The sequence below is a fragment of the Petromyzon marinus genome, chromosome 2, assembly GCF_048934315.1.
Source record: "Petromyzon marinus isolate PM22_M1 ecotype Great Lakes invasive population chromosome 2, UKy_Petmar_22M1.pri1.0, whole genome shotgun sequence".
Lineage (NCBI taxonomy): Eukaryota > Metazoa > Chordata > Hyperoartia > Petromyzontiformes > Petromyzontidae > Petromyzon > Petromyzon marinus.
In genome coordinates this window covers 15,149,279-15,162,362 of record NC_133668.1, presented here as the reverse complement: position 1 = coordinate 15,162,362, position 13,084 = coordinate 15,149,279, and the positions used below count along the sequence as shown (strand labels likewise).

General features: G+C 45.4%; 1 protein-coding gene across 2 annotated transcripts in view; it reads left to right on the top strand.

Moving 5' to 3' along the window:
- The window catches only part of LOC116946485 (band 4.1-like protein 5), a 37,350-nt gene extending 25,605 nt beyond the window's left edge, over positions 1-11,745 (top strand). Inside the window, exons 18-21 of one of the 2 annotated variants that reach the window (XM_032961417.2) lie at positions 5,122-5,273; positions 6,909-7,647; positions 8,068-8,195; positions 9,548-11,745. In XM_032961417.2, coding sequence (XP_032817308.2) covers positions 5,122-5,273; positions 6,909-7,647; positions 8,068-8,195; positions 9,548-9,617 — 1,089 coding nt within the window. In that variant the 3' untranslated portion in view covers positions 9,618-11,745. Of the gene's footprint in view, positions 1-5,121; positions 5,274-6,908; positions 7,648-8,067; positions 8,196-9,547 lie in introns of those variants that run through there. The other variant, XM_032961427.2, reaches the window with a different exon arrangement.
- The last annotated feature ends 1,339 nt before the right edge of the window (positions 11,746-13,084 follow it).

Below are 13,084 nucleotides of genomic sequence, written 5' to 3'. Positions count from 1 at the left end.
TAAAGGTGATACGCTTACGGCTAGAGGGGGATGTATGGGTAAATTAGATGGTAGTCATGTTGGTATTGTATTTAAATAAATTGCCTATTTAAGGATTTGCACCCGTGTAAATGTGAGCGGACCAATCAGTTTCAAAGACAGTGCATATTATCAGAGCATGTTTTTGTTTGTATGTTCACCACAAGTACGTGTGGTTAATGCAGACAGGATTCCTTGCGAAAGGTTTCTGTTTGGTGTTTTCACATCTTAACGCAACTGTTTTATTATCAAAAAGGGTCAAACCTATTCTGGTATATCTGGCTGTATGCTCTCTATGACTCGTCATGTGTGCTTTTAGCATTAGCTCTGGCACAGAAGCTGCAGAGCCATCTGTATTTACCCTGCAGGACCATTGTGAACGTCCCATCTCTAGATGTTATGATTTGGTAGGCATGGTAACACCAGCACACTTTGCTTAATTATGAGCAAGTATGACCCTTGATATATACGTGCCTTGCATTACCGACAGAAAATAGCACAGCAGCAAGAAAAGCACAATTCCATCGACATGACTGTGGTTTGGGCTTATATCATACATTTTACATTGGTGTATTTAAAGACGGACAGAGTTGTTTTTGCAGTTTTGCAAGTTGAGGTGTGTTTTAATGGTTGACTAACATTGTGTTTTAAATGTATTGTTGGTCATAGTCTGATGGGACATTACGCTTTGCCATTATTAAGCTCTGATTTCTGACTGAAATGAGGTAGAAATGGGCGAAGGTTTTGAGATGTTTCAGCCCTCAGCACGTGTAGTGACATAGAATCGGTCACGTGGCAGAATATCGCTGGCTGCTGGCAGGGAAGGGGATCTGCAGCTTACAGCAGCCCTGACTGACAGCAGGTCACGTGATAGACCACAGAGGGATGTAGGGGAAAGGTTATGGAAGGGGCACATCGAGAACCCGCTAGTAGGTTCCAGAAGGGGGGCGTGGCCGGGGGCAGAGCCAGGCCACGCTGACAGTATAACAAGTGCACCACACCAAAACAGGCCCCCGGAGTTTGTACTTCCAATAGTTACATTAATTGCATTTGCCAATGAGATTTTGTCATCTGTAATTGCAGCATCTCTCGCGATATTTCTCCGCAGAGCTGTACTTCCTTCACAGTTCCATGCGTGGCTTTCACTGGTAGAGCTCTTCCACGTGTGTGGGTCACACACGTGGCGTTATAGGCGGTCGTGTAGCGGTTAGCGCGCTGCGCTATGAACCTGGCAACCTGGGTTCGATTGCCGCTCACGGCCAACACCAGTGACGATTATCTGCACCGGTCCAGGGCCTCCCCGAAGGCGAATCAGCCTCAAATGAGTACCTGGAGCGGTGTGTAAACATCGTCACTTGGGAGACAAAGGCGGCCGGGCGTGGTGTTGGCGACCCACCCCCTCGTGTGCCGTGCCGGCCTTTATAGGTGCTCGCTAACAGCACTTGCCCCAACAGTCTGTTAAGGCTACACGGGGGGGGGATCTTTGTCTTTGTTATAGGCGCAGAGCGCGTATGGCCCGGTGGACATTCTACCTCCCCGTGGGGAATGCCAGAGTTGTTTACAAAGCTGAGTCTCGGCAGTGACATCATGACCTGTGTGTGATGAGTCGTCGGCTGACCCATCCGTATGGATTATTATATTATTATCTCCTTGTATTCATGGGTATTTCCTCACCACACCCTAACGTAAAAATAACTTGAAAAAAAAAACGAATTCGTCAGAGATTTCCAAGTAGTCTGTAGACTTACTCATACATTTCTGATTAAACAGAGCAACCATTATCACTATAATACCTGATTGGGTGGCACAGTGGTTACAGGAGCAACTAGAAACCTTCCATTTGTCACCGTCCAATGCTTTCACATTTTGGACGTTGCCAATTTCCGATCCCTTGTCGGTGGCAGTGATTCAGCCGTTTCTCCGTCCATGGATTATAAAATAAGTACCACTCTTCTTGGTTCGTTCGGTAAAGTCACTTAGAATGGAATAAAATAATAAAACATGATAAAATAAAATTATCACGACGTTTCGGCCACAACACAAGTAGCCTTCTTCAGGTGAAGGAACAGAACTGTCGGGACGACAGTGCTTCAATGAACGCTGCTAAGATTCGCAGCGTCTTTTAAGCTAGATGGGAGAAGTAAAGCGCCTTGATAAAGGAGTTTAAATATCAAACAGGAGAATTTAGCATTGAAATAGCTATGTTAAAGTGTTGGATCAGCAGGGTGTTAAAGTCAGAAATTAGCATGTAACTGGGAGATTCACATGATGTTAATGTGAGGGATTAGCATGTAACTGGTCACGGAAATAACTATGTTAAAGTCAAAGTTTACATATCAACAGGGGCATTTAGTATATGGACGCTGAAGGACTGCAACTACCCAACTATCATACAGTAAACCGATGTGAAAAAAACTAAGTATAAACTACATCAATATAATAAATGTACTCAATATATTCTTCAATAAGTTGAGCTATTAACCATGAAGAAGGATCCTCTTGAGGAGCCATTCAAAACCATCACCTTACCCTACATTGCAGGGGTCACAAAAAAGATCTCCAAAATCCTGAATAAACACAAGATCCAGGTCCGTTTCAACACAGTACATAAAATCCGTGATCTGGTTCCGTCTGTAAAAGATCTGGTTCCAGACATACAGTACCCGGGCGTCTACAAACTAAGTTGCCTCTGTGGTAGCAGCTACATTGGAGAAACCAAACGACATATCTCGGACCGCATCCGTGAACATAAAGCAGACTTGAAACACGGTAGGACGAACACCTCGGCCGTGGCAGATCACTGTCATAATGCAGTGGGCTCACATGACATTGACTTCTCCAAGACGGAGGTTCTCTGCAAGCCATCCGGCTACCATGAGAGATTCGTTCATGAGGCCATCCACATATACAAACACAGAGACAATTTCAACCGAGAAGATGGATTCTGGCTTAGTAACCATTGGAAAGACGTTATAAACCATTTCGGTTCTTAATTCATTGTATTTTACGGTGACTTTCAGACCGCAGTCCATTCGCTGGCACTGCCTCTTAACACCTTTCACACGACGGTCAATGGTATGGTTTATAGCATGTTGTATAATAATAAATAGTATAAGTGTAATGTTTAACATTATTCATAAAGCAAGATATAGTATCATAATTGTATAGTGAATATACAGCAGTGTGGTATACAGTAGGGTTGGTATAATAATACATAGTGTAATATTACAAGTCTAATATTTTAGTCTAAAGTATAGGTCAATGTATAGTAACGCATTGTACAATTCAAGGGTGGGTTTGTCTATGGCAGTGTATATTACGGTGTATAGTCGTGTAATGTAGAAAAAAGTTTAGTTGGAGACATATCAATATAATGCATAATGTTAGGCTGTGTATACGATATTATACAATGTAGTTTAGATTGGAAGGTATAACATTGCAATGTATAGTAGTCTAGTTTATAACATGGTTGTAACGAAACACAGGACAGATCAGCGCATCATGGCTGTTTCTCCCCCCTCCTCCGTTCCGAGCATAGATGGACTCGTCCGTCTGAACAAAGCTCGTCGCTTTCCGTGGTGCTAACGTTGAAAAGAAAAAACCGCCACCCATTTTTTTCGCCATTTGGCATTGTAATGTATAACGACTTATTCTTAGTAGCTCAGCTGATTGGAGAGTATATAGAGTTTATTGATAACATTGATGTAGTTTATATTTTAGTTTTTTTATTAGTTTACTATATGGTATTCATTATATAGTGTAGTGTATACCCAGTTACTTTATGTTAATAGCTCAACTTATTGAAGAATATATTGAGTACATTTATATATTGATGTAGTTTATACTTAGTTTTTTCACATCGGTTTATTGTATGATAGTTGGGTAGTTGCAGTCCTTTAGCGTCCATATACTAAATGCCCCTGTTGATATGTAAACTTTGACTTTAACATAGCTATTTCCGTGAGCAGTTACATGCTAATCCCTCACATTAACATCATGCTAATCTCCCAGTTACATGCTAATTTCTGACTTTAACACCCTGCTGATCCAACACTTTAACACAGCTATTTCAATGCTAAATTCTCCTGTTTGATACGTAAACTCCTTTACTTCTCCCACCTAGCTTAAAAGACGCTGCGAATCTTAGCAGCGTTCATTGAAGCGCTGTCGTCCCGACAGTTCTGTTCCTTCACCTGAAGAAGGCTACTTGTGTTGTGGCCGAAACGTCGTGAGAATGTTATTTTATCATGTTTTATTATTTTATTTCCATTCTACGTGACTTTACCAAAAGAACCAAGAAGATGAATCCTTGCAGTCACGAAAGCTTTAAATCCCACTCTGTAGGGAGTCAGGAGTGGTTGTCTGATGGAAATTCTGCCAGTGGTAGAGTTTCCATCACTGGTTCAAGGCTGTAAACAGGTCATCAAAAGCCCCCCCACACCTCAATATCTATGTAAGTTCGAGTGGAACACCATTTGGGATTTAAAAACATATATACAGTAAAACCTCGTTATTTCGGTATTTGATCATTCATAATTGGGGATGATTTCGGCACGGCTGCGCTTTCGGCATATATACAGCATTAGTAATTTTCCATTGCCCGAATTACCGTACCTAATGGTCAAATATTGTCATACACATGGAGCGACGCCGCGCACCACGACCAAAACAATGATTCAGTCTCGTGGCGGCGAGCGTCAGTACAAGCCTGTTGCTTTGGACTTTACCTTGTTTATGCACTCTGTGCAAGCCAACCCTCGAAGAGATGTCGTCTACACCTACATCAAGAAGTAGTAGAAAGGGACTGCAGTATACGTCCCTTAGTCTGCGAGACAAATGCAAAGTTTTGGATAGATTTGATGCAGGTGCGTCAATTCGTATGGTGTGTGAAGAGTTTAGAAAACAAATTTGGAAAAAAAACATTTCCATTGGGGCAGGGGGCACTGGGGTGTACCATTGTACATAATTCGGAATATTGGAAAATTCGGCAAGGCCAGAGCCCCATATGTCTAATTAACAAGGGTTTACTGTATACTCAAAATAATATAATTCCCCGTGACGCGCGCGCGCGCGCGCGCGTGTGTGTGTGTGGTGTCATCGCAGGAGACCAAGGCTCTGTCTGGCCGCACCACGAATCCCACGGTTCCCGAGGAGAGCCCCACGTGTGGCCCTCCCCCGTCAGTGCTGAGCGCACTCTTGCCTCCAGCCATACAGGCGCGCCACCCCGCGCTGCTCAGCCATGCGGACGGCGTGCGGTACGAGACGCGCACCTCTCTGGCTGCGCGCGTGTTTGTTTTGTTGTGGACGCCGTCCCCTGGGTGAAACGCGCGGATGAGACTTTTGTCATATTGTGTGTGCGCGAGTGCCACCCGGGCGAAGTATAATTACGGTTAGTGGCAGTTGCTTGGAGCCTCGCGAATACTGAACACCGACATATGCAGCTCTTGAAGGATGAAACACTTGATGTGTGCCCGGGAACAATGAGACAGCCACCTGACCGTCGTCAAGGCACTTGAATGTGATCACACATTTCAGCATCTGCTTGAGATTCTAAAATTGCAGGGATGTAACTTGTCCAGTATATGGGAGTATAGCAGGTAGGTGGATAATTTATTTGCTTGGATTTGCAAGCATTCCTTTAAATGTGCTTTGGGCGCCAAGCATTCTATTGCGGCTTCGTGATGAGTGAGGCTTCGCTGCAGTATTATTATTACTACTACGGTACGAATAAATTGAATGTGGTCATCACAACACACGGCTTCTAAACCAGATCTTCCACTTCAGCGCTCATTGTCTAATGATGGGAACGAGAATAACAGCATAAAGAAAAACTTCGACTTCGGACGGAACCTTAACAACAGTTATCAGAGCCCAGGGCAAGATTAGTTGATGTATTACCTGCCACACCCAGCGCTTGTCCCACGCAGCCCCACCCAGTATTAAACACTTAAATGGCACAATACAATCTGTTTTTTTTTAAAGACGAAGGCACACACACGCACTGCAAACACGAACACGCACTGCCCGCACTAATCACAAGCATTATTTTTGGCGCAGAGTTCAACACGTGATTCCCGATGTAAACAGGTCGGTATGTGAAATTCAATAACCAGGTTCAGAGTTCATTGTGGTGCTTGCCTTTTAAATTTTAGAGGAAAAAAAAACAATTAAATGAAGCTAGAGGCATGAAAGCAGGGTATGAAATAAAAACGACCAAGAAACCAAAACACACACGTGCCAACATAAAAAAAAATGTGTTGATATACGTATAACTATAACGATCTCGCACCTCCGATTAGCACGGTTGTCTACGTACGGTGCGAAAGAAGTTGAACGTACACACGTAATGGATAATGTTATATATATATTTTTTAAGTATGTAAACATTTCACATCTAAAACGTGCGCAGGAGGGACGGCCATTACTGACAGGCGGAGGGAGGCTGATGTGGAGCAATCACAACTGGGAAGAGATACTACAATTTATTATTGGAGGTCACAGCTGACGGCTTGAGGAAAGGGGGGGGGGGGGCAGGCAGCTGTTCCTGGAGACCTGCCCTCGTTACACCGAGAAGCGGGAGTGCAGAAAGGGGGGCTGCACGGATCCCGGCTGCCGGCTGCTCCTGAGCAGACGGCCCCTCCTGAGCAGACGGCCCCAGTGTAGCAGCTGATGACAATGCCCAAGGTCGGGAACCGCCAACATTTGCGCCGAGCGATGTTTGTAAATTGGGCCAATTGTCGCTTTTTACAAAGTATTATGAACTATTCCCTTTGCACGGAAACGGCTTTTAGATGTGCAGGCTTGCCCGCTGCGATGTATTACTTTTTTTAAGGGATCCAGGGACCGTGCTAACGAGGCGTTTTGCGTGGTTTGTGCGGTTGTGCGCGCAGCCGTGTGGAGCTGGAGCGGCCACGCACGGAACGGCAGAGCGTGGTGCCTGCACAAGACGCCAGCTGCCCCCTCGGTGCTTCACCGGCTGCGTTTCCCGAACCGTCTTATTCAGCAAAGAGCTGCGCCAGCAAACACGTGCTTCCTAGCCAGCCTGGCGCTTCACGTTTGAAAGAGCCAGATGTTTCTCCAACAATTAAGCTGGACTCTGTGGACAATGCTGCTCGCTCCTGTGAACCTGCAGGTGCCGAGAGTGAGGGTGAGCATCGCCTGTGTACGAGAGACTTCTCAAAGGGCACCGACTTTGTGATTGCAACTGGGAAGATGGCCGGCAGGTTGGACGAGGGCTTCAAGACGCCAGTGCAGCATTGCACCTTGAAGCAGCTCTCTGCTGCGCCACCCTCTAAAAGCAGGATCGAACACAGTCACTGCATGACAGTTCCCTTGAAGATGCCATGTGCTGGGCACCAATCCAGCCAGAAAGCCACCGGTCCTGTCTCGCATCAAAAGGCTGCTGTGCCGAGTGAGGCACCAGAATTCGGCGGAGATTTAGTCACCACGCGCAAGGATCACCCTGGTACGAGCTTTCCTGCGGCTAATGCGGAAAGATACGGGATGCTCTACGCCACCACCGAGTCTCGGCCGTTTCACTTTCCCGGCTACGAATACAGCCCCGGCGAGCTGTCTGAAACTCCAGCCTGCCGACTCGCTCCCAGCACTGATTGTCCGCCTGTAACTAACGTAAGCATCACGTGGGGCAGATCGCACAGGGGGCAGCGCAATCCCCCAATGACTAAACGAAGGTGTGCTTCTGAATACATTGCTTGCGTTTAAGGGACGTGTTACGTGCACCCATATAACTGACTTTCCACGCACACAGCTTCCGCACATGCTGTATCATGAACCCAGTATTGATTTGCTATTTATATAGTGCCACCTTCAGGGAATTGTAGGAATAGTGAACGCAGCATAAATGTCACATATGCATGACGGTTGATACCAGCACTGTTTTAAAACTGCACTGAAATCACCTGAACTGTTGAACACCTGGCTGTTGATGTGCCCAGATGACAGACAACTCAATATGAATATGACCGACAACTGCAATAGATGTGTACATTTACAAAACAAAGGTGTTGTCGCCTCCACTTTGCCCTGCAGGTGGAAGGTGAAGGCGACAATTTGGGAGTGCTACCCTCATTGCGACTCTGTGGGATTTCGGATGCTGGTGGACCGCTCTCCACAGACCTCGCCGAGCCCCGCGACGGATCCACCATCGCCAGCGACGGGTCAGTGGCAAACAACTGCCCAGTGGCACAGCGCAAACACGTGGTGGCATCACATCCGTCACAAATCAGTGGAGTACTCAGTGAGGAATTGACCATACATGTTAATGCAGAATCCTCCGGGGGGGGGGGGGGGGAAACTGTATTTAAGTTCAATGATGTATTCCTGTATATATAGTTTTCTGATTTTTCAAATTCAATTGCGTGGTCTGTGCAGGACACCTCTATTCAGATTTGCCTTCCCATAAAAAACAAAAATAAATAAAGGAAATATATTTATTTACTTATTATTATTTCATGTCTTTACCACTGACCTTCCTCATGCTATTCGTTGCGCGCGGTTGCATTTTACTTTGCTCAGTTGGTGTTAGCCGCTAATGGTGTGATGGGTTTCTTTGCTTATTGCTGTTTCTCTAAACCCCTGTACCGTTCCCATTCCGTTTTAATGTGCACTCACGGCTACTTTATTGAGGGCGATATTGGCACATAAATTAAAGATTGATTTATATATAATTAAAAAAAACTTTCATTGCAACTGCCTTAAAAGGAAACATACAATAGGCAAATGTTCAAACAATGGCCCTTCTTTATAGCACAGTTGCTATTGTCTGATATGTCACCCATTGTATTTTATTTATCTGGGCTTGACCACCTGAATGTGAAATTGTAGTTGATGCTCTGCATCTACATCAGCAGCCGTACGAAAGAAGAAATGAGGAACGTGTTCGGTTTATGTTCATCGTGATTGTGCACCACTACCAATACAGCATCATTAATTAATGTTTTCTATTTTTTAGGTGTACTTTGCAGCCAAAGTGATTATCGAAATAATTCCTTTGTAAAATCTACCTACATTAGGTTTATTCGATATCTGAACCTTATGGCGGAACCCCGGGGTACCATAGTACCCCGGCACTGCGCGTAATGTCCGTGATGCAGTCACTTTTGGTCTGTGCTGATGGTCGGCGATGCGGCTATCGACCCATCTGGACGAGCCGTACTCACCATGATGCACCACCACCACTAGGGTGCGTGCCGCGGGCGTTCGGGGTTTCGGCGTAATCGTCCTCGCTGCGTTTCCACATCGCGGAGTGTGGCACCGATGTTGGATTGATTGGGTACCCCAGTCGCGGAGTTAAGTAACACCCCTGGGAAACTAAAATAGTGTCCCAGACATAAAATATTTAATTGCCTCGGCCATTTTGTATTAGTTGGTACCTCGGGTTACCGCCATAAGGATCATCTCTAGAGCAGCTACGTTTAATTCAAATTCATTAATTGTATTTTTGTTGTTTCTATCCATAAACAATATATAAACGACTCTCTGCCTCGCTGCTTGTTTTTTTTTATTACAGGGTGTCCTGGCAAAGAACTGGAGCAGCAAAAGCAGTGAAACCAAGGAGAGTAATGATGACAGAACTTTAGGCCATGCTTCTGGAAAATGTAAACTATATGTGCTAACACTTTACACCATCAAGTATTGTTTTTTTTTTATCCCGCACAGTACGTGATTAATGTCGTGCATTTTCTTGTAGTGTGACGAAAATGTTTCATTATGCACATTATTATATTATCCGCTGTGTTGTGTTAATAAGATCAGCCATAGTACAGTTGGTAGTATGTTCACACTCAAATGAGTATTGACAGATTACTTGCGCTGTAATCTGTGCAGTATGTGCACAGTGGGAGGTGTTCGGAATAAATAACCTTGCAATTACACTCATTAGGGGCTCTTCGTCATAAGCACATGTGTGTCGTGTACACACATGCGAAACTGCCTCTGTCGCTGAACATTTACCTTGCCTTAATTTTGCAGAGCTCACAGAAACAGTGTGCAGGGATCACGTCTGCAGTGAGGTTTTTGCCCACCAGTTTGGTAATCGTTTCAACGTAAGACTTAAAGTCGGACAAGACATTGTGTTCATGCATTCACCAGACATCTGCCCGGACGATGGCAATGAGCAATTATGCTGAACCACGCTATCTCTTGCGATGCCATGCTCTCCTAAAGGCACACCGGTGTACTTTGCATAAATCCACGCGTGTGGACACTCCAGCTGTGAGTTAGTGGCCAAGCCTTCCTGTGAGGGATGCTTCTTGGTAAGAGAATGGGAGGCCCGCCATGATTTACTATCCTATCACGATTGGCTCGAGCTCCAATGCGATGAGATGGACATTTCAGACAAATTGCACCCAACTGGAATCGCCTGGTGTGGTGACACGCACCTGTAATACAGCATGTACGTACGTATGTTGAACTTAGTTTGCACCGTACGTAGCCAACCGTGATAATTGGAGGTGCAGGGGAAGGACAACAAAAATAAACAAAAAAACTGTTCTAAAGAAAAATGAGTTTTCAATCTAGATTTAAAAGTGCATAGCTCCAGTGGCTTCCTAATATGGGAAGAGCGTTCCAGATGGTCACAGAAGCGCATCTGAAAGCAAGCGAAGCAGTGCCCGTCTTTGTTCGATGGCTAAAAGCAATCTGAAGGTCGGGTTCGTGGATCATGCAGCAATCAAATGTGTGTTAGTGTGGTGCCTGTATGATACAGTACAGCAGCTAAGTTGCTGACCTGTCTCGTCAGCTTTAGTGCTGTGCAAGGTGCACGCATGAATTATCTCCTGGGCACCCACGTGCAAAATGACACAAAATAAATTGGCCAAATATCCTTGTCAGGACTGCCGCTGAAAGGGCCTTGAAATTCAGTGAAACTTTCTGGACACATTTAATTACAAATTGTTATCTATGTTGATTTGAGGCTTTCGTGACTTTCGGTAAAGTCACGTATGTATAAAATAAAATAAATCACGACGTTTCGGGCGCAACACAAGCGGCCCTCATCGGTGTTACGCCCGAAACGTCGTGATTTATTTTATTTTATACCTGCGTGACTTTACCGAAAGAACCAAAAAGTATGTTACCTATGCTTAAGAAACATTCACAATGAACAGACTGTCCCTGTCGAGACATTACCAGGTACAAAAAAAAGTGTGGCATTAGGGGGGGTATATTGGGTGTGAGGTTCAAGGTGGTTAAGTTTAGGGCTCTCCAAAGGGAGGTTATGTTTACTGTCATCTTTCATGCAAAAACGGTTGTTTATGAATTTGCGTAATCACACATACGTTTAATGTTATGACCAGATTCACAAAACGATGTAGTGTTGGTGACCTGTATTTTAACCATCGTGCACCTAAAAAAATCCCTTTAGATTTGATAAATAAGCACTTATCTGTGAAGTGTCTCGTGGGTTAACAATGATATATATATATTTGTTCTGTTGCTGGTTCGTAGGCTATGCTGTAGAACAGTCACTAAAACACGACGTGTCATTTCATTGATGTAAAGTGGTATTTAGATCTAAGTTATTTAGATGTACAGGATACATGAATAGAGCCGTTTGTATGTAGAATTTACTGTTCGTAGCTTCAATTATTTTGTAGCCATGTATTGTACCTTTTCATACTGTTGGTAATCACGTGGATATTATTGATGTCACATTGACGCAGAGATAATGTATCAGTTTTCTATGAAATATACAATATTTTAACCTAAGCAGCGGCGACGGCTGTGTGAATTGTGATGCGTCGTTCGCCAAGGGACCCTCGCATGCTATTCAAGGCGTTACACTTTCCAAATGGGCCGTACCATCACCAATAATACTTTCCAAATGGGCCGTACCATCACCAATAATACTTTCCAAATGGGCCGTACCATCACCAATAATACTTTCCAAATGGGCCGTACCATCACCAATAATACTTTCCAAATGGGCCGTACCATCACCAATAATATAATAACGCATTCCCATCAGGGCCCATCAGGGCCGGTGTTATATTATTGGTGACACGGTCTGCCCAGTGAGCTCGAGCAGCTTGCAGTGGCAGCGTCCAAACATTTGGAGCAGAGGGGACCCAATAATATTTTAATGAGCTGGCATCTGTCGAGTACTTAATATGCATTCCATTCACGAGAAACCACAGGGAGGCAAACGCGGGCGTTCAGGCTCGGATCACGAGGGCCAAGGGGTTTCCGTCCAGGCCATGGTTAGGGCCTACAACCCTTTGTGTTGACACTGGGAGCCTGGTCCGTGGCCAGCCCCAGGTTTGGTTGGCGCATGCCTTCAATGCGGAGACGTGCAAGTTGTGGTTCGTGGATTGCAATGAGGTGATGTGCTTGGAATACTCACCAGCAGGGACAGTGATGTGTCTGTGTGAGGCACGAGAGCGAGATCAGTACTGCAGTGCAAGGTCTCTAACATATCTCGATTAATTTTGAGTGATGATAATTATCCCTCCTTTCGATGGGTTTATTTTGGACATCCTTTCTTCACGTGCAGACGTACTCAAGGAAGCTGGCCAAACATGTCAAGTATAATCCTGCTGAAAACGTATTGACACCCAGTGGGATTTCCCTGGATATAAGGTAACTAGCAATTATTCCGTTTCGTGTGTGCGTGCACTCTGCGGAGGGACCCCACCCATACGCTAGACCAGCGGTCCCCAACCTTTTTGGCACCAGGGACCGGTTTCGTGGAAGACAATTTTTTCACGGACGGGGGGGGGAGGGGGGTCATCTTTGGGTCTTTCCCCCTTTTCAAAGAAGCTCTCCAGCGACGTTTTTCTTACTCATTGTGGCTCCTAGGGGTTAGAGCTTGTGGGCTTACTCATTGTGGCTCCTAGGGGTTAGCTTGTGGGCTACACCAAGACGGTGACTGAGACGAGTGCGCGGTGCGGGAAAGAGGCGCGGACGGAAGTGGTGAATAATAAAATAATGGGGGTGGGCCACGCGCGGACTCACCGCTCTCACCTCCTGCTGCTGCTGTGCGGCCCGGTTCCTAACAGGCCACGGACCGGGACCGGGACCGGTCCGCGGCCCGGGGGTTGGGGACCCC